We start from the raw sequence: 23073 nt of genomic DNA, 5'->3' as shown, positions 1-23073 counted from the left end.
AAAAAAACTCAAATGTTTTCTTTAAGATTTCAAAGTAACCTGAGAGTAATTTATGTATTTACAATTGGTCATTTTAGAGGTGAAGTTTTCCTTTAAAAGATGAGAGGGTGAATATAACAAGGATTGATGTATCAAGACAGTTCAATACTAAGCTGCAAGTACAAGCAGTAACAGCTGAGGATCTTGCAGGGCTGCTTTGAATCCTCTTTACTAAGCTCATAAAGGGTAGGATTAAACTTGTAGATTCTCTCATAAAACATTACATGTTACATAATATTATTCTTCTGACTCAGGAACCATTTCTTTGAAAGTATGGGGTCATGATTTGTGAGTTTTTTACTCCCTGAAAGTTTAGCCTCGAAAGTGTTACGAATGTGAAATATTAGTGACTGCCAAAGACAAGGCCTGTGGAGAGCTGCCAGCAATGGGTCAAAGCTCTGTTCCTTTGAATAACAAAAATAACAAATGAAACTTGTATCACATCTCTCAAGGTCTCAGAGGCAATTTATATAAAACTAGAAGAGCACTCTGAATGGTTTTAATACAAAGCAAGTTATAGATGCATACCAAAACCGGACTGGTACACTCCAAGATGTCGTCCTTTTATGCAGTTCTTTGGTTCCCCTATTTTAGTTTGTCTGTTCTGCTTTATTTTGTATTTGTAATTTTCTATTCCTCTATTGGGCTCATTGCCTATATGGCATTGTCTCCTTTGCCTCATGTATTTTCTGAAATGTTTACTTGTATTGATGTTATGTTTTTACCTTGCTTCTATGTAGAGCACTTTGTACACCCTGTTTTTAAAGGTGCTATATAAATAAATGTATTATTATTATTATTATACAAAAAAAGGAGGCCGAGAAATATACTTAGACCTACACTCTATGTGTGCGCTCTACCTACAGGTTTCCATCCCAGCCATGTCATTTTGGAAAATGGGTAAATCTGAGCATCCTTTTTGTGGTTGGTCTTATTAGTGTTGTTGGCTCTTCAAAGTCATTGATGTCTACCACTCAACATTGAAACAAAAAAAACCACAACAATAAATCAGTAATGCCACTAGTATTGCCATCTTCATAGAGATGTTGCTTACCAAACCACCTGGCAAACCTTTTGCCTGAGGAAAAATAGACCCTAATGATTAAGCTACTGGGCATATTTTTCCATTTAAAAAGAAAAAAGGAAAAAAACGAGGATCAAACCGTTTTGGACATATTTGTGGAAAAAGCTTCTTAGCTTCAGGCTTCTGGGTGGGCATTTCCTTGTTGCTGGAAGACACTATCAATACCTGTGGTGCACTACTGACACTATCAATACCTGTGGTGCACTACTGACAGCATCACATCCTTGTGTACATCCTGTGAATGTTGATACAAAAAGTACCCTTTTTCAACTAACTTACATAACATTTATTATGGACCTTTAGCGATTACAACATTAAACATCTGGGCGAATCGTCATGCTGTTGTGGTTATATTTGAACGAAATGAAGCTCGCAAGTAGTGATATCTAAGTTGATGCTAGTTAGCCTAGCTTATATTCCCACTGATTCCCACCAGACTTTACTTTTAATTCATGTTATTCATAAACGCTCTTTCACACTCTCGGACAAATTCACAAAGAATAGATTGCAGCCGTCGATAGCATCATGAATTACACATCACTTGCACCTGCTAACTGCCCTTTCTCAAACTTCACAAACAATATTGCGCTAATGATATTACAGCGCAAACACAACCATAAAGTTTTGCAGCTGAGTGCAATTTGCCCTTTTCTTTGCATCTGATTGCAGTTATCCATGTGGCAAAGAATGAATGTTGTTTTTCCGCCAAGAACACAGTAGGCAGAACAATGGCAGAGACTGAGAGCTTCAGGTCCTTTTGGCAAGCAATTTAAACAGACAAAGAGAAACCATATTTGGGATTTAATATGCCATGTAGGGGTTATCCCAAATAGTCAACTATTCAACGATTTGATCCAAAAAGCCCGATTCAACTGGCAATATCATAGTAGATGCATTGCAGAAGCAGAAAAATGTGATTATGGAACAAAGGAATCACTCCATTCAGACTATATGTGGGTGCTGAATGTATGATTTTAAATTAAATGGGTATAAATATCAGCCTATTAATTATACTGTTAATAAAGTAACAACAAAGTAACATAAAATAATTAATGTGCTATCAGCTTAATCCCCTTTGTGTGCATAAATAAAAAAATAAATTTCCACTATTAACATTTGCGTGACCATCAGAATTAATCATCAATCATTGTTAACCAAATATATGCATATTACCTACTTTAAAAATGCAAATAGCACAGGAAGTCTAGTTGGGGACCAAGTGCTGTTTCTTCCGGAAAACTTGAATGTCTCGCTTTTGGTAATTGCATGTTTTATAAATTAATTTATAATTCAGTTTGACTTTCAAGCTATTTAATCACATTGTACTCTTAATCTGTATCTGTTATACTCACTTAATTATTGTCTTTGAATTAAGAGAACAAAATGCCAGAATATCATCTGATGGACCTAAAAGAAACTGAGAGCATGTGTACACACATGCTCTCAGTTAAACACACATGCACACACACAATGCTCCCATGGGTAAGAAAGAAGTTGAGTGGTGATAACTCCAGTTCCATTACCTCCTCAGAGTTCCTCTCTCCTTTCTTTTGCTCAGCTTCTTTTCTCTCGGCATCTGGGTTTTATTATAAAGACATTAAGCTTAAGTCCAAGAGAGGTGATAAAGCAGCAAAGTGAAGGGCTTGGCTAATGACTGTTTACTCAACAGCAGTCACAAGTTTGCATGCTGGTCTTTTCACGTAGTATCGCATGGTAAGACGGCCAAAATACAAACACAAATCCACTCGTTATTGCTCCACAGAGTGCTAGAATCTGCCTGTCTGTATCAATCTTTCTGTTTGTTGTGGTTCTTGACTTCAGGCTCAACTTTGTAGTCAGTTTTCCTCACTATACATCTCTTTCACCCCCTTTGCAAACTCACTCTCTGTTCCTACCTAAACATCCACAGTAGCTGCTCACCTCAAAAGAAAGGTAACAGGTTTTACCCTAATTTGCAACATGGCTCCTGCAAGGACAATGTTGCTAATCTGGTTCACCACTTCACTATCATAACACATCTTGGATGGATTGATGGGAAATTACGTATGTTCATGGTCCCCAGATGGCGAAGCTTGCTTTGGTTGTCCCATATTTTACATACAGCAACAGAAACAGTACTACGTTTTCAATTATCCAGGGAAATTTTTCAACATCTACTTCGTCGATTGGCAAATCAAGTCTCAAACGACCACTGTGCCTAACTACAGCCTCACAAAGCTACTAGCATGTCTGCAGACCTTCAGACAAAAAAATGTAGCATGTCCTAAACCATAGTATGTCAGATATATTATGACACAAATACCTGGATGTCCTACTGCATCTGTTGGCATTTTGCAGTATTATGACCCACATTCCTCTCTGCAGCAGATATATATGAACAAAAGGGTCAAAGTCAAGATGCAATGTTTTGACAAAGTAGTAAGTCCCAAATAAATGAATATTGCATGCAACAGTACGTACTTTGTCTGGGCAGCTGCAATGGGTACTAAAAGTAAAAAGAAAGAATGTGTGATCTGGAACTTAGTGTTGGTTTAAATTGCATGCCCAAACACTGTCCCATTTCTCTGCCCTTTGTACAAAGATTCAATAGAGAAAATAAAGAGAATTTTGAGATTTGAGACGTTAAAAATTGGCTGTTTAAACAAAGGTGAAAGTACAATTTTTAATTCCCCAAGCCAGTGTTGACAGTTTGCTGTCCAACAGGGAAGTCAGAGGAATTTTGTGCTATGTGATAACTGTGAATGTTTTGTATGTGAGGTAAATGTGTTGGTTGGTGTGTTAGTAATCTAAGATCTGTTTTGACCCCACTGCAAGTCCTAGACCTGACATGACCTCTCTCTACTCTCATTCCTCTGAAGATAAGGTTATCCGTGAATGTATAGCATGCATATGCTTGGTAGCACGGTTGTTTTTCATCCGGTACACAAGGGGTTGCTAGGCTGTGGGACAAAGAGAGATCTAGGCTTAGTTATGGGGTGGAAGGAGTGTAGAGGGTACCTAGGAGTGTGGGGGGTAGTAAGGTAGAAAGTCGGAAGGTAAACAAAACAAAACAAGGGAAGCTATTCAGAACATGTAAAACACAGGAAAAAAGCTGGAAAACCCTCATGTCCTGAAAAACAAACAAAATCCTACAAAAACAAAAATATCATAGCCCTGTGGGGAGGAGGGGGGCACAGAATCAGGTAGGGGAGGAGGGTTGCGTATGGGAAGTTGTGATGAAGAGACGTACATGTGGTTAAGCAGCAATCGGTGTCTGAAGAAAAAGGATGGTTTTCTCAGATCACCATTGATCCTCTGTCTCTGATGACTTTATGCATTCACTCTCTGTTTGTGTACAAAAATACATTCATAAAGCCAAGCATACACTTACACACAAACAAGACATATAACTGCTCAGGAGACTGAAATTGCTGAGTTTCCTCTGTCCTGGTATGACCCGGTCTTGGGAACAGCTCTTCTCCTCTTCCTTCTGTGATACAGAAGTCCTATTAACAGTTTTTCAGTGCTACTGCTGTGAACCTGTATATTCTTACAGGGTCAATTTAGGGTAAAACCACTGTCACTGTCCCAATGTCTGATCTTGAAGCTGCAAAACACACAGCAACAACCAGCACAATAACAGTACAAGGTGTAACTTTTATTTAACGGCAAGAATTAGTCAATCGATAAAGCAAGATTTTTCAAGAGAATGCGGGGAAAACATGGAACTTTTATCATTTTCTGACATTTCATATACAAAACATTGAATCTATTCATAGCGAGAGTGATTGGTATATTAATTGATGAGGAAAATTATTTGTAGTTCACTTCCTGTAGTTGCTTCAAATCTTTCCCCATATATGTTGCAGGTTTTGTGTCATCTGATCAACTCTTTTGATCGGTCTTTATAGATTGTTGTATCTCCTTTTCTTCCAGTCATTCAATACCACAACACACTTTATCAGTTGTATGCGTTTGTATCAAGAAAATACTTCCATATGCACTTGCATCCATAAAAAGTGATGAACATGCCTAAACACATACACATAGTCTGTTGTTGTCTTCACTCAGACTTTCTGTCATCGTGTGAGGAGCTGAAGGATTTAGCCTGATGACATGAAGTTACAAACGGACCTGCATTAGTTCCCTACACAGTTTCTGCCCAACCCCTATAGCTGAGGTTGTGTGGGCACGTATGAGAGAAACACACTACTTTCCTTTTTTACCAACTCTACCTTTAACACACACACACACACACACACACACACACACCTATACACTCACATCTGTGGCATATTTTTAGGTTGCTCCGTGATATGCCAGTGTGATAGCTGCTGTAGATAATAGGTATCTGCTTCCACATGGTTCCCCACTTGGCCCGCACCTTTCCGCTCTTACTCTTCCAGACTTGTTTACTCTGCCACCGTGTGGAAATGCAGGCTCCTCTGTTGACACCGGTGTAGCAGCTGTGGATCTGATACTGCAGGGCTTTGCTCCACCATAATGACTCGATGCCAGTGTTTGTTGTTCTTAGAAGCAGCTTGCATGTCAATGAAGGCTTCTACAGGCCAACGGGGGGTAGCGACCATGTTTCGAGAGTTTTACAGTACACGATAGTGGACCAGATGGTGAACATAGTGCTCCGTCTCTAAAACACATTCCATCATATGTTGATAGAGAAGGAGTGTAGGTGTAATTTAGTGGCGCCACCACTGATTGAAAAACAGAAATCACAGCATTAACGGTTGTAATTTCCAAACCACAATAGGTTGGAATGTTTTTTTTTATCAGAGTGAAAGCCCTTCCAAATCCCCCAAAACAATATGATCTGTGCTGCACAGAATGTATGGCTGAAAAAATAAATATTATTCATACTGAGAAGAGTCTGAAGATATAAATCTTATTTTTACACCATCAAATTGTTTTTCAGGTATTAAGACATTCCGTATAAAAATATTCAGCCCCTATATACCACAATGAATGCTAACTATTTGGTTAAAAACAGAAAAGAATAAAAGATATTGTAGTGATGTTTTGGATGTTTTATTCTCTTCTTCTGTTGAAAAAGGGCTTGAATGTAACATTCAAAAATAACTTTAAGACAAAAATGTATAGTTTGTTGCCAGTTGATTGTTCCCTGTCCGCCTTAGTTACTGTTGCTACACCTGTCCAGCATTGAACACATTGAAGTTTACATTGATGCCAGATCTATGACTTAAACATTGTGGTAATTAATGAGTACAAACAATGGATTCTTGATTTTAGAGGTAAGATGCCGACTGTCACGAGCACATTGGTGATTTATTTAAAGCTAGCTAAGTCATTTAGCCAACATGCATTCGGACGTTCACGGGTTTGTTGAAAATGCTCCGTTTAGAAGACGTTATTACATAATTACTTTTAGTAGCTAAGATACTAGTTTGTATTTTCGAATGGTTTGTTTTCACATTTAACATTATAAGAGAAAAGGTTCATTCAATGAGGACTAAATAACTAAATTAAGATTTGCAGGTGCTTATTTGACAATCCACCCAACACTTTTACTGTCATATATGTTTAAGAGGATAAGTTGGAAGGATCACCAAACGTCAGTTGGTTTCATCTTTCGTCTAGACACATTTTATTGCAATCCATCCAACAGTTGTTGAGGGATTTCAGTTGCAGCCAAAGGTTTTGGTCTTGCTCTTCATAAATAAGAAATACTGTAATGTTGTCAAATTAGAAGGAATAATGAAGATTTAAGGGCTGCTTCAGTTTTTCAATGTTCCTCAAAATTCCTAATCTGGGCCCTGCTTCAGAAAGCAGGTTTAAAAACTTCAGGTTCTGCATGGAGAAGGAAAAAGCCATCATCAATGGAGCTCCTATACTAGAACACATTTTTCTGTGTAACAAACTAATATCCAACCAGGATTTAGTCTCTGATATACAGTAAACCTCCGCTAATCAATGCTTTGATACGGACTGAATGAACAAGGTAATAAAATAGCGTCTCTGGCTCTGTAAGAGGTAGGAGACAGAGAGAAACTCAGGATTTGTTGAAGAAAATGTTCACAAAGTCAGTTACCATGGTAGCTGACCCAGAGTTTAAGTTAGCTCTCTTTCTGGAACTGAAAACCCATGGTTTCCCACATCTCAGGGTTAACTAACTCAGAGTTTTCACTAAAGCTGCTTTCTGAAACAGGGCCCTGATCAGTCTGTGGATCATCAATCAGAGAGCAAAATAGCCAGACGTTCCTCTTTCTCATGGAGATTCAGCTTACATGTCAGTCAGCCAGAGGAATCCTCGTTTTTGTGGTTGAAACGAGGGGGAAGAGGAGCAGACTTGGCGGATCAAGGGTTTTCAGGCTTGGAGGAATAGCTGCATTCCTCCATGTCTCTCTGTCTTTCTCTGCTGATGTCTCACTCGGTCCTTCTCTCTCTTTCTCTCTCTCTCTCTCCCCATTTCCTGTTCCTCAAGACCCAATGGGGTTGTCAGACAGGATCATTGATGTTTCCCTGATGTCCTGTCCTCAAATGCTGCTCTCTTGTCTGCCTGGCTCGACCAAGCTGTCTGTCCACAGTGTTCCTATTACTAATTGCTGTGCACAGATGCGAATCGTAACAATTTCAGCGGGCCTATTTCGTGTTTTCAGTAATGTATTGCCTCTCCAGTCATCAGTGGATATTCTTTTATTTGGATTATAGCATTTTTCCCCAGACTGACCTTTTTTGTTTTTTTGGACACCATCCTGGTCATATTTTGGATTCTTGAGACATAATAAATATGAAACGTTGCCTTTTTTGTCTGTTATTACTAGCTAAACATAAATGCAGTCGGGGCAGTTCAACTCAGAAAGAATGTGAACGAGAAAAAATTGAGAAGAGAGGTGAAAGAAAAGTGTACTGTCATTGCCCTTCTAATCCTCCTCCTTCCTTTCTTGTTCAGTAATGTGTTTCTACAGTTATGTAGGTGCAGTCAAGACAACAGAGTTTTACCTCTGAGTTATCCTATGATCTTATCCGAAGGTTGGCCCACTAGTTATTTTTCTTGGCACGGTGAAACCTGGAGAAATGCATACATATTGTACATGCAGACAGACAGACAGATGGAGAGATATTGACAAATACATCGTTAAACACTAGCTGTGTCTCCAACCACCTGTTTTTCTGCAATTTGCGCATAAGGAAACATCCAAAAAGATTAAAATATGGCAAAGTTTCTATGCCTGGCTGAGGTGAAAAGTGTGTCTATTGATAAAAGCAAAATGCTAAGTATTTGTAATGGAAATGTTGCAATGCAAACAGATGTAGCTGGTTAATGATGACGTACATGTGATTTCAACATCCATTGAAGCTTGAAATGAAAAAATAGCAGTAGATCAAAACAGTCCCCACATCGCTCCACACAGATCTGATGTAACCTTCCTAACAATAATACATCAAACAAACAGCATTGTCATCCAGTTTTCTACATTGTTTTTCACAGAGTGCTCATGCTCTTCGAACTATGTCATCTTGTTGCACCGTCTTCTTCTGCAATGGTATAAGGTTTTTCCAGAGTTGGTTCTACCTATGGTTAATCTTGATTACCAACTCCTAATTACAGCATAACGGTAGTGGATGGAAACAGCATTCATTCGCCTTTTTTTCCCGCAGATATTCTCAATATTTTGTTCAGATTTGCGATACATTTGATTGGTAAGCTGGCTACTGACCAACATCTAAAATAGAGTGGGAAAGGAATCCTCACTTTTATGAACATGTTAACATTCGTAACATGAATTATACTGGTCTGAGGGGACAGGGCCTTCTCCATTGCTGCGCCCTCCCTCTGGACCTCTCTCCCCCATCATCTCACACATTCTCCATCACTCACCACTTTCAAAACATCACTTAAAACTCACTTATTCTAGTTCATTATGATTTTATTTTGTTTCTCACTACCTTTTAAAGTCCTATGCAAATAAACTGTATTATTATTATTATTATTATTACTGACACATTTTAAACCTGCTACTTATCAATTTAGGGTTGATTGAGAGTAGCCGGACATCGCCAGACCAAATCGTGAGTGTGAGTCTTGATCCTCAGCAAATTTTTTATTTCATAGGGGGTTATCAACATTTGACGTGGTGCTGAGTGACCAGTTACCAGATCCACCCGTACAAGTACCTTTTAAAATTGTTCTTAAGTACAGTACTTGAGTAAATGTAAACTACTGGTCTTTACATGGAACCCTTTTTGTAAATAGACTCATTTAAAGAGCTGTGTGTTGTCTTGATTAGTTCCTACTCTCCCTGTTACAGTTTTTTTACGCCTCCTCGCTGGCCTCGACCAGAGGCGTTGTGTTTCAGGTTGCGTGGCCCTCCGTCTGTCCGAACATGCATCTCATTCTCGTAAACGTAATATCTCAGGAAATCCTCGAGGGAATTACTTCAAATTCAACACAAGCGTCCACCTGGACCCAGGGATGAACTGATTATATTTTGGTTGTCAAAGGTCACTCTTTTTTGTCCGTAACTCAAGAATTAGTGTCCCAATCACCAAACTGCACAGTTGAAATCAATCTTATTCATAACTGTGAAAACACGTATTTCTGACCCGTGTAACTGTTTGTGTCACTGCAGGACTACCCCAGGAATCGACACCCGGGATGGAGCCGAGGGTCAGTGGCTTACCATGCTGGTGAGATTTCAAGCCCATTTTCTTTCCTTCTCTTCTTCTCTCAGACGTTTCTCAGAAAGAAGGTTGTTTGTTATTAATTTTCATGAGTGTGGAATTCCCCATGTAGTTTTGTTTTGATGACATCAATAAATCTGATCCACTTCTTTTAAAGCATCTATCTGTTGCTTTTAGATGCAAACATCACAGGGCACCGCGTCACCTGGATGTTATGGTGCCTAGCACAAAGAGAGATCAAAGACGATTGCAGACAGATAAAAAGCCCAGAAAGCTGATAAAACAGACGGTGACAGCATCAGAAGAAGAAGTAGGATCTTATCTCGGTCTCTTTCTGTGGAAGTTTGGTCATGTAGATATCTCTCGAAGCAACAGACCCCCCTCCAAAAAAAAAACGTGACAAAAAGTGTAGTTATCTTTATCTTTCAATTCTTCCACACACACGTAAAGTCTTGGTTGTTTGTGATGACAGGCCTGTGAACAATATCTGTAGAGGCATCTGCACAAAACACCCACCGCTCCTATTCCAGGCCTCAGTACCCGTCTTTATCAGTGCTAAGACATTAACTATCAAACGCTGCTGCCATGATATGAGAATAGCGGCAAGCTTGGTAGGGGGTTGTTATTACAAGCTACAGTTGGTAGCCGGCTCTTTATCTCACAATGCACTGTCACAGTCGAGATTTTGTTCATCCTTATCAGACCAAGCTAGCTGGCTTTCTATCCACATTATTTTGGTCTGAAGCAGAACCCCTTGTTACTTTTTCTCACTGGGGATTTATAAAGCTCTTACTCTGAATGATTCACACGCCAAAAGTCTCACTCTCTGTTGTATGTTCTTCCATCAGGCAATGAGTATGATTTTTATTTTTAGAGGGAGGTTTATATACTTCCTTCTAGCTGACCTTCAAATCAGTTATCAAAACACATTTTCTTCTTCACTCTGCACATTCCATTCATATTTCGAGTTGATGTTTATAGTCTAAATACTATAATACTAAATCCACATATCCCTTTGCAGATTCCATTTATACTTAGGATACATTAATAGTAATAACAGTTGATGCTGCGGGTCCTGCCTGGTCTATGGATGATACCTCATTGCTGAGTGACAGACGAGGCCAGTCACTCACAGAGGCTCACCATGCCAGTCCCAGAGGTCTAGCGCTGCGGTCGGCTTGGTTTGGCTGCTGTGCGTTGGACACCACAGAAATGTGCACGCCCCAGCACAGCTCCCATTAATCTTATTTGTTAGAGACTAAAATGATGTATGTGGTTTTCCACGCTGTGTGTATGAGGTTTGCCTTCCCCATGCTTGGGTTAAGGTGCAGGCTCTGATCCAGCTACTTAAAATCAACAGCCGGGGCCTCTTCTTCATGTCTCCCTGGGTTCTCGAGATTTTCACCAAACGGCTCAGGAACCTAAAGAATTGCATACAGACGCTCTTTGGCAGAGTGACAGAAACTTAATGTATACACAGTATTGTATGCACTAGGTCATATAACCGCAGCAGAAATTGCTTAAATAAGGAATGACTTTGTTACCTTGGTTTTTACTGCTCAGTTGCGAACCAAGAATGTCGTGAAGAGGTGCTTCTGTGACGCATGGTACCTATTTTTATTAACTTTTGTGGCTCGTTTTTCTGTTTGACCTCAGTATCTAAAGGGGCACATATCTGCCAGTATATTCTTGGCAGGTCTTAGCTTTGTATAGACGTATTGTTATTTTTAAAGACCTCAGACTGGTCCTTAGTGCACTATGAGTGTTTGAAATGTTTTTACTGCGAGCTTTGAAGAAAACAATGGCTGTAGATAGTCTTATATTATGCAGGCTGGAGGCAAATACACAAATCACATAATGATTCAATGCAACATTCCTCCCTTTCTTATGTATACTTTGCATGTACAGCTTGACTACTGACTTCTATTTCTGTAATCCTGATATATGGTCCGTTGTAATGGGCACGCGACCAGTGTTGACCTGGATCACATGTGATGTGTGGTATTGACTTTAAAGGTTGTGATTTTACTCCAGATATATTCCGGTTATATACACAAATGGCTGCCAACCATATCGCTGCTCCTTTGTATAGCTTGTATAGTTTGAGAGTTCTTTTGCCTGCACTGGTGTTACCACGAGTGTTTGTGTTGGGAGCCGGCCCAGTGTAGACCTCCATCCTGTGTGTTGGCTCGGCTTGTCTCCGCAAGTTAATGGGCCGTGGGGCGCAGTAGGCCCCTGTGGGCCCTATCAGGAGCAACCAGCCATCCAACCAGCGAGTGCTCCTCAGCAAGCCTCATTAACCTTGTCACCCCCTCCAAACCCCCATCAGTGAGTCACACGTGCTATGACTCAACACCCGCAGCTGAAGGTTGTGCCTTACCACCACCGCCACCCTCCATCCCTCACCACCAAGCCAACCTAACATAATAGGGTTCAGTCTAACTTCCTTGACGGGGTCTAATCTGATTCCAGCTCAAGTTCTGCAAAAACAATTATTCAATACCAACATGTTGTATAGGGGGATTATATTACCTTCTTACCTAATGGTACAAAAATGGATTTGGATGACAAAGTCTCTATGACACTTACAGGCACAAACAGCGTCTGTTAAAAACACACATCTAAAAGGAGCATGTACTAAACCTTAATGGTGTGTCCATTACGAGCACAATTACATTACACAATTAAGAAGCTATTGAACCAGAGACTTTTTGGCATTGTTTGAAAAATGACATAAACAAGCAGTCGATTATCAAAATCGACTAATATTTTCATCTTTAAAGGGAATCCTTCACTCTCCCTGCCAATATGTTTGAACATCTATATCCCCATGTTTGGTGCTAAACCTGGTTGAACTATGTGGCTACAACTGTCAATTATGTTCTCAATTACTAATTGTGTCTATGAAATGTCAGAGTAATGACAGGGGAAAGAAATAGTAAAACACGTCCCTTGCGATTTCCCAAAAGCCCACCGGTTGATGTCAAATAACTTGTATTTTCCGTCCAACTGTTTAAAACTTATAAATCCTCAAGCTACAGTCTATGGCACCACCTTAAAGCCTGGAGCTGGAACTGAAGACGGTAACCTCACCAGCCTCATGGCCCAGCTAATTCTGGGTGAAAGTCTAACCAGAGATTCTAATTTATAGTTCATAAATCCTCATTCTTTGTATGATTGGGTCTCATTAGAAAATGACACTAGGAAGTCAATTGTATATTTTATATTAACAGCTCAACACTTGTTTATAAACTCACATGACAGCTGCAAATGAAATATACAGTCAATCCTTATACACAACTCACATGAAGAATATACATATTTTGTTTTATATTTTCATGTGTTAGGAGTCTGTGAAGTCATTGTTCCCTGGGCAGGGAAGCCCGGTCTTTTCCAGACAAACTCTCGTGTTACGAGAACGTCTGTTTTCTTTCTCCCAGCTGGTCTCAGTCCTCAGTCAGAGCCTCCTGTCCTCTCCTCCGCTAGGCCCGGCTCCAAACTCTGAAACTCCAGTGTTCACCTCCTGGTTGCTGCTTTGATCCCCGTCACACGCAGCACCTAGTGACGGTCACAGTAGCTAACATTGCTAGCAAGATCATAGCCTCCGTTTATGATCTTGACTTTTGCATTAACACCACCCCCAGTATTCTGCTCTTTGCACTCTCACCAGCCTCAGAGCCAAACGCTGGTCAACAACTTAATGTCAATTTTTAAACTCTCTGGTCTCCGACACGAATTTTAAAATGTTCCGCCACAGCTGAGCTCCAAGTTGAGCCGGCTTTCCCGATTTCCAACCTTTTAACTACCAAAGCACATTTGAGAAAAGCAACAGAACATATAATTGGATGCCAGAACAAAGCTAGTCTTACACATGTGCCAGCCAAAACTCATTTGACTATATCTTACAGGTTATTGTATGAAGTTTATATCAATGATTTATTCCAAATAATTAATTCAACTTAAAAAATTCAGTTTACTCATCTTGAGAAGAGGAGGGTTTAAATCTGTCTTGTGAGTCTACCAACTTGGAAGGGCAATATTAGATTGCTGGATGGATACATGCCCTTTAGCTGTTCCCAGACCTGTTGGCGATATGTAAAAGTCGCTTTCGATTGTCTAACCAACAGTCTAAACTCAAAATAAATAACATTTACTGTATAAAGACTATAAAGTGAAATATGAAAAGATAAAAGCAGCAAATCCTCACTTTTTAAAAGCTGGAAATGGAGAATGTGTTTTATTCATTGTCGGTAATTCTTCAGTAGTGTGTTCAAGGATTAATTAAAGTCCTTTACCATTGATTTAGTCCTAAAATAAATTGTTCAGAACTAGTTGTGTGTGAATTGTGAAGATTAACTCCAGGGAACATCCCTCCAGCCTCATCTCTCGATGCTCTGCCAGGCTTCGCTTACCTTTCCAGTCCCAGTGAACCGGCTCTTAGACCCAAACCTGGACTTCCATAGCCCGGCTCACCTCCAGGGCCAACCCATGTCGCTCTCCAAAGCCGCCCTCCTCTGCTATATTTAGCGGCGCTGCGCCTGTGCCGGCGTGGCTCCACTGTTTGCCTAGTGTGTGGTGTTGTGACAAGGGCCCACATGGGAGCCGTAATGATACAGTGTCTCCGTCTCCCTCCCGGTGCTCAGATAGAGATTGTTTAAACACTATCCTGAGCCTTGGACGGGTCCCATGACAACTCCATAAATATTTACCAGGAGCAGCCACGTCGCTCCGCTTGAGGAAAGCTTGTCTGCAGGCTAGCTCGGCAATGTTTTTCTTTTACCCTTTTTTTCCTTTGTTGTCTTGCGCAACTGATGTATGTGTTGTTTTGATTATTTCCTTTGGATGTTGTTGATGAGTTTTTTGTTTTAAGAGAAGTGTTTTTACGATTGCTGCTTTCACCTTTTTTATGCATCCTCATCCGACAGGAATGTCAGGATGCTCTGTATATTAGCAACGCATTGTATTTAGGGTACACATGTTGCACGCTCCGGTATTTCTTTCACAATCCACCCATCTGTTATCTGCCGCTTGTCTGGTCTAGGTCATAATAATTCAATAAATTATATCATTAGAAACCATTGTTACAGACAGCTGGGATTTATTCAAATAATTTATATAATCATAAATAATTGTTGTCCATGTTAGGTCTTATTAGTCATTATTCTAACTCTGTGATCTTTTCAGAATACCTCCTCACAGGTTAACAAATACAAATCCAGATCCTTTACTTAAGTAAAACTACATAAATATTGTATCATCAGAAATATGCACTTAAAGCATTAAACGTGAAACCTTCATAATGTTTGTTTTGTCTAACCAACCGTTGAAATGTTACCATTTAAAAAATAGTAATTAAAATATTAAAATAATTAAAAGGAAAAGTACTAAACCCTCATTTGTGAAGCTGGAGCCATGTTTCCACTAATTTTGTATATTTGTATATGTTTTGTGTGCAATAATCCTAATTTAGGCTGTCACATGAATATAGTGCAGTTAAAAAGTACAATATTTCTCCAATTGAGCAAGTGTATGTTAAGTATGTTAAGTAATAAATAAATAAAGTAATAAATAAACTAATATTCGCAGAATTGAAAGTTTCCTCCTCTGACAATGACAGATGATGGTAAGATCTTTCATGGCAGCGGCGTTGGAGACGCATTTGGTCCTCGCTGCTTCAAAGGGGACATCATGGGCTGCGGCATCATGTTCCCACGAGACTACATCCTGGAAGGAGAAGGTGAGGGCGAAGGCTTCGGGTGCTGCCATTACACTGTCACTCATTCAAGAGGTTGGTGTCCGTGGGAAGTTTCTCTCTTAAACCTGCTTATCGTGGTTCAGTGTAAGGCAACATTCAGTCTTAATAGAGTTCATTGTGTTGCACATTTGGAAATAAATTGGATGCAAACCAAGATCCCCCACACCCAAAACCCACCAGACACTCGCTTTCTGTGAGAGATAGAAAGGCGTTACTGCTTTCAGGTGGGTTCAGTTGGTACGTTCAAATGACCAAACCTGTGATAGCAGTTCACAAGTACCGTAATGTTCAAGGCAACAGCTAATATTATCTAACATTAACAGTACCTTCTAACAAAACAAAACATTTTAGGTGGTGGTGACAATTATTAACTTCTACTGCAGATGTTCTGTCTGCACATAAAATCCTTTATTCACACGATTCTCTGTTTCGTCCTCAGGTGACATTGACGACTGGGATCGCCTGGAGGTCCGTCCGGGTCATGCTGGCGTCCAGAACGTCCTGTACCTCAACGACGACGAAGAGGAAGATGGGGAAGAGCTAGAGCAGGGACAGGAGGGCAGGAACGTCACGGTGAGGAAAACACAACACAGCTGGGTTACCATTGCTACACACACACACGTAAGCATGTTCGAGATTCATTAGCATTTTATGATGACAGGAAATAATATCAAACTGCAATAAATTGTTTCTTGAAGCCACTAGAGGGCAGCATAACAAACTGTAATTACTGAGACGTCATCATCTTTTAAATGTATTCTAGTGAACACAAACTTATTCACTCATCCAGCAGAGACAGAAGACCATTAGCTTTCTTTTGCAGTCGTGTTTATATCCACCTGATGAATGTGACAATATTTACTCTCACTTTAGCTCCACTACCTCTGAGCTCTTTAGCTGCTCCATTATGTTCACAGGCTATTCTCTAACTGTGTGTGTCAGAAGTTCGGTGCTGAGGTAGGTCGTGAACAGAGAGATTTAAGGCTGAGAACAGTGAGAGCAAACCAAAACAGCTCTGTGAAGCTTAGCTTACATGTCAGCTGGATTCTCTCGATATCAGAAGATCATATGAACTTCAATCATCCAGTCAAGTGTAAAAGTACCCGCCCTTTTCCAAATACTTTAAATGATTGTGTAACAAACCATGTGGCTGGTCAGATTACCCAAAAGCCAATGGGTGCTGCAGATTAAGGTCAAGGTTCACATTGTCATTTGATGCATTATAGTTATAAAACATATTGAATGTAGACACTTGAAATGAAGACTGGTGCAAGCCTTCTTCCTTCCAAATTATGATATCCATTATGAATATTCACGCTAACCACACCTAAACTCAAATGTTCAAAAGGTCTGGCTGGAGAAATCTCCGATAACTGCTTTAATGAATTTGTTGCAAACATATATCAATAATCAATTCCTAATCAAATGTTGTGATATTTTAAATATAATAAAACTCAAAACCACTAACTCAGTAAGATAAAATTATGAGTCGACAGTAAACTTGCTAACGGATTATCTATTGTTAATAAACAAATGTTTATTTCATCAATGTGTTTCTATAGTGACTGTACTACAAAGGGATCTGTGGCGCGGAGGAATAAGACATACCAGACTTTAGATACACAGATAATACTTGTGAGTGGACAAATTAACTGTTGGTTTTTGTCTGTTCATGGGATTTTATGGCAATTACTTTGAAATGTATTTATTTTTTAATCAGATCATTCAAACTTGATACTGTTAATATTTAACCGTTGACAAACAAATACCCATCAATGATATCAGTTAAACAGTTAAAAGAAATATTAAAAATGACAAAAAGGAAATCTCTAAGGAGCGGCTTGTCTCTTGAGTGAGCCTGACAGTTATTTTGGGACGAACCCTCCTTCACTTTAACAGGGTGGCAAACAAGACACAGGATCTTTGCTTGGGTCTTAAGGAGTAGCATTTATTCACTGAATATTACCCTAAAGTGTACATGCACTGCAGTGCTATGGTCACAGGTCAAATGTTACTGCTACCTTCATACACATCATCGTCTCTCTCGTGCGGATACTCGCTAACGTTACTCCGTGCTGTCAATACACCGGTGGAAACCCTGACAATGTTTACCAGGCAGACACACAGCTGACAACCTCACAGCTAAACTACTTGATGTGGTGGAGGCTCACTGCGAAAATGTCTGCATCATCTCCACGGCGATGCACGCAGTGGTATCGGTTGTGGTTGTATCGGAGTAGTTTTACGATTACAAGTACATGAGCACAGCATCGGACGGATACTGGTATTGGTGCCTCCTTACTGTGCATACATATGGAGATGTACAAACTGTAAACAAAGTATGGCTGGAACTGATTGATAAAGGGATTATTTTCTCGAATGTAATGTATGTAATTATTCGATCCCAAGTCCCATCAAAATACATTTTGACCTGAAAAATAATTTGTTGTTGACTAATCGTTTAATTGATTATCAATGCAGCTCTATTTTACAGTGAAGCGTTAAGCTTTTCAGCCATTCATGGATGCATCCTAATGAAGAGGAGATTATCTACAGCCTCATATTCTGCTTTAACATCACTGTTATATATGAATACACACACTTTACACTCATCTGACTGTTTCATCTTCACTTGTTAGTTCATTTTTTTTAATTACAACAGTTGTCGTCTTGACATTCAGCCAATGGGCTAACTCGCCCACACGGTTGTGCAAGTCAAGATCACTGAGCGGGTGTGAGCGCACGTCACGTTGTACTGAAACCCAAGTGGGGATTATAATCAAGGGTTTTTTCAATATTTATTCAGCAGAACACGTTCCCCTCAATGGTTGTTGGGGTTTGATCGAACTAATGAAGCATGCATGTTGCATTTACACTCACACCCTTCATCTGTAATTGATTAGCGGTTGAAGGGGGATGTTCTGATTTTACTCATACGCAGTCGGGGTATTACCTCCAGTTTGGAGACAAGGAAAGGAAAGGGGACTGCAGCAAAATATATTTGAGACACTTAATAAAAATTAATATCCATTCAAGTGACTATATTAAGAATATTTTCACCACCGACCGGGAAGCCTTTATATATGCTTTTGTCACAAGACTCCATTGTCAAAAACAGTACTTTTATCTCGTAGAGCTGCTGCTGTACCGCTACTTCGATCGGTTAGTTAGTTTGTGTTATGGTGTGACTTTGAAGAATCAGAACTTACCCTTTTAAAACAAGTAACACTAACTAACTAACCGATCAATGCAATGATAGAGGAGTTGCTGGTGTGCTGACGTCTGTGGTCAGTGTATCACCAGTGGACAGGACTGCACCTCATACAACCACACTTTAAAAGATCCAAACTACTTATTCAAGTGGGTGGCAGCCGGATTAATCAAACACACACACACACACACACAAACACTGCACTGTACTTCACTTGTTGTTTTAGTGTGTCGGTATTTGCTCTCAGACTTGGAAAGAGGCCCTTGGTATTAGCATTGAAAAGCGTGTTGATGTTCTTTTGGGAACAGCTGGATAATGTTTGATCACTGCTGATTTAGTAGAGACATGTACTATAAACATTGACTTTTTCCCCCTCTAAGAACACAGACATTACACTGTCACCTATTTGTTTAACGATATTTCCTAACTGCATATAATTCCTGTTTACATCTGGCACACTGTGTGCTCTCAAATTAAGTTTGTACTACCATCAGTCATTATGAAAGACATTCATTTCATGAGTAATTGTTTCAATGCTCCATCAGTGGATTACCGTCATTGAAAGGTATGCATGTGTGTGTTTTAACTCATTGTCGCCGCCTTGTGGTCCTTCAGGTGTTCTTCACGAGGAACGGGAAGCTGATGGGCCGGAGGGAGATGAGGGTCCCTCCTGGGGGCCTCTACCCCACTGTGGGGATGCTGAGCAGCGGAGAGAAGGTCAAAGTGGATTTGCATCCCCTCAGTGGATGAGTTGAGCATGTGAACTGGACTTGTGACGCCCTGCAAACAGCTGGCTGCACTGTAGCGCTCACCCACGATAGCCCAGCGTGCACTCACCAGAGCCGCTCACATGCACATCCCGCTGTCGTCATCCTCGACACCGCCTCTGCGTTTGTCATTTGTCACAACCCCAAGCAAAGCAGAGCGAGGCCAACAGTCAGAGCTCGTTGCTGGTTTATGTTTCAGGGAATAGATCCTTTCTCTCTCACACACACCCTCTTCCTCAACCTCCCTCTTGCTGTCCTCTTGCTGGGTGAGGCTGCCCTCCTGTGAGCGATCAGGGACCTGCTATTGCCTCAAGTGAACTGTGGATCTGTTGCAATATTTCAGAAATGCATCCACGCTCATTTTTTATGAGGATTGTGTGAGGATTAGAATCAGAATCAGCTTTATTGGCCATGTATGTGTGCACATACATGGAATTTGACTCTTGTTACACGTACGCTCTCGTCGTACATACATATTTAAATTACAAATGACAGGATAAAAATAAAAAGACATTAAAGATATTAAAGTGCAGGTTTTGCAATCACAACCTCACATAAGATGCTGTTACTGAGCGTGAGCAGAGTGAATAAATATCAGAGGCTTTTTTATAGTTTTCTGTTGGAGCCAGACTACAAATAAAAACACGTCCAGTACATGCACGTTAAAAGTTATCTTCTACATTAAAAGTTCAGGGAATATGTTTGGTGCACTTTGGGCCTGTGGAGACATTTAGGGGAGACAATGAATAAACCCCCCCTCCAGAGTAATGCAGTCCGATGCAACAGCACAATGATCAGACATAGAAAGTAACCAGATGTATATATCTGTAAGTAAAATGTAACTTAGCAAACTCGCACAAAAGTATAAGTTTTAGGGCTGTTGTATTGGATTGCATCAGACTGTAAAGTGTTATTCTGTGTTTCAATATCTTGTTTTAATCTCTCTGCATGTTTGCCCTCAATACACAGGTTTCATTCCCATCTTTTCTATTTCCCCCACCCCAATATTGAATCTTTACGTTAGAACAATGTGATATTTTTGCAGTGAGTTTAAAAGAAGAGAATAAGAAGATGTATTGCTTTAGGAGTCGGAAGATAACTTCCTCTCTGTGTTGCTGTATGTAATGTAGAAATATCTGCTGGAAGTTTGTTTTTTAAGATAAAGACAATGATGTTTGGTCGCACAGCATTCGACAGCAGCACCAGGGGCTGTTTCACAAAGCCAGAGAAGTGGTTTCGCCATTTAACTGTGGGCTTGACTCACTATCAAGCAGGTTGGACCTTTTTCATTGTTGATTAATCTGCTGATTATTTTCTTGATTGATTAATCATTTAGTCTATAAAATAACAACCATATTCAGAAAAGGCCTCAAATTGATAATTTAATGATTAATCTATGAATCAATTAGTTGATAGACCAAAAAATTATCTGAAACTATTTGGATAATTGATTAATCGTTTCAGCAATTTTTATACAAAAATAGTGAAAGAAATGCCAAATATTTTCTGGTTCCTCTTATATATATCGTTATGGCGATGATGATTGATTATGTGTTACAATGATCCAAAGGATTGTTATATAACATGTTTGTTTACTTGTTAGCACCACTGCTAAATACTAAATGAAAACTATTGTGTGGCCTGAAAGCTGTGGCCGTTTTGATTCGCTGTGAAGTGCAGCCAAACCGAACGTCGGGAGGGTTCCCCGTTGGTTTAGAGGAGGGAACCGGAAGTGCACAAATACAAACTTGTTTCTGGGTCTAAGGACTCATTCCTGCAACACTTAATGGCAAACTCACTCCTCGCTGTATTAGTAAACACCGGTTATCCTGGATCATCAATGTCCTGCTCAGTTAAACCAGGTAGACTTAGTTTAACTTTATGATACAGACCTCAGAGCTAAAGCAATCTGTTCAGGTGAATGATAAATACTGTAGAGTTTATAATATTGTGTCAGTGGGAGCTGGTTTCCACTCAAATTATTCAGAACAATGTGAATGAAGGGAATGACATCAACTTTATTATATTGTATCCGCTGATCATCAAATTGTTCTGCATCTTCCCACATCTGTATCTCGTACAACATAAGCCCTCAACATATACTATAACGTACATTCATATGAGGCGCATACCCCAGTTTCCTGAAGTGTTTCATCATTCATACTGCAGACAGTAATGCTAGAAATATATCATACACAGGGTTTGTTTTTAGCTGTTGTCATGCATCTTGTTTTTGAGCCATTGGCGTAATTAATATGTAAATCTGTCATGTTTTTCTTCTCCTGCAGGTCTGGATATAGACTGGATATAAAGTTACGGTTGTACAGCCTGAACTGTTAAACTTATTATGCTAGACAGTGCAAAGATATTGAGACACGGACGTGGACATTTTAGGCCACATATACATTCAGGGTATTGAAGTCACTTGTATGAAAGTGTACTAAAAATCTCAGTAGAAAAAAAGAAATCATTGTTCAACCAAATTAGAGCTAAATATCTGTTTTTACATTTTTTGTAGCATCTCTGACTTTACTCACCAAGGGGTCGGCTGTAGCTCATGGGGATGAGTGGTCGTCCCGTAACCACAAGGTACCGGTTCGATCGCCACTCTCCCCATAGTTCATGTCGAAGTGTCCTTGAGCAAGACACTGAACCCCCAGTTGCTCCACTGCATCCCACTGCTCCTTAATAACTAAGGATGTGTCAAATGCAGAGAAGAACTTTCCCACAGGGATCAATAAAAGTGTACATTTCTTTCAAGGACTGTAATAACGCCTCGCCTTGTTGACTTGCACTATAATGGCCATGTTCCGTACATGTAAGATCATCAATAAAGGTTTCAGTAATTTAACTAAGCACTGGATTGTTTTGTTTGAAATTTTCTTTTGAAGACTAAGTAGTTGTCTGACTTTGGTACCACTTTCTCATAAGTAACCCAGTATAAAAGGTTAATTTATATATTAAATGTTTTAGAGATCACTTATTCAATAACTAATAACGTTTTGTTGACAGATTGAGAAAAATCCCTCTGACTAGTTGTATCCTTTAGTTATTAATTCATTAATACAATTATTCTATTAGTTAGATCCGTGATTAGATATCAATACATCAATAAATGGGGTTGATTTTACGCTTTTTTCAGAAATGAAGTGTCTCAAAAGGTTCTAATGAGCTTTAAGTGACCTCGGTGGATTAAAACCTGCCAGAGGAATGTTTCTCTCTGGCAACCCCACAAGTTAATCACTGCGTAAAATGTCTCAACCATTTGATGGATTGTCGTCATTTGGTTCAGACGTTCACGAAATGCTGACTTTTCCTCGAACGCCGTTTGACGTTTTGAAGACCCACGCCGAGGAGGGGGTGCAGTACCACACGTCATCCAGCAGACGGCGACAAAAGGCAGCGTAAAATACTCGTCCGGGCAAATGAGCTGGAGTGGACTCGTAAAGGATCCAGTGACACAGAGTCCCGATTAGCAGGGTTGATGCGCGCTGGCTGGAATACAACTTGTTGGGAATTCCTCTCAAAACAGCAAAGGCAAGTCATCATTTGTGGTTATGGCTGTATAAAGTTAAAGTTT

At 39.8% G+C, this 23073-nt stretch overlaps 1 protein-coding gene across 4 annotated transcripts in view; it reads left to right on the top strand.

Moving 5' to 3' along the window:
- LOC117733470 (SPRY domain-containing protein 3-like) overlaps positions 1 to 22113 on the top strand; it is a 50000-nt gene extending 27887 nt beyond the window's left edge. For 3 of the 4 annotated variants that reach the window (XM_034537150.1, XM_034537147.1, XM_034537148.1), the window contains exons 8-11: positions 9709 to 9766; positions 15378 to 15548; positions 15955 to 16088; positions 19342 to 22113. In XM_034537150.1, the coding sequence (XP_034393041.1) occupies positions 9709 to 9766; positions 15378 to 15548; positions 15955 to 16088; positions 19342 to 19476 (498 nt within the window). In that variant the 3' untranslated portion in view covers positions 19477 to 22113. The remainder of the gene's footprint in view (positions 1 to 9708; positions 9767 to 15377; positions 15549 to 15954; positions 16089 to 19341) is intronic. The other variant, XM_034537151.1, reaches the window with a different exon arrangement.
- Positions 22114 to 23073: the final 960 nt, after the last annotated feature.

The sequence above is a fragment of the Cyclopterus lumpus genome, chromosome 7 (assembly GCF_009769545.1).
Source record: "Cyclopterus lumpus isolate fCycLum1 chromosome 7, fCycLum1.pri, whole genome shotgun sequence".
Taxonomy (NCBI): Eukaryota; Metazoa; Chordata; class Actinopteri; order Perciformes; family Cyclopteridae; genus Cyclopterus; species Cyclopterus lumpus.
Note: the sequence above shows the minus strand (reverse complement) of the source record. Positions and strands in the feature narration are given on the sequence as shown.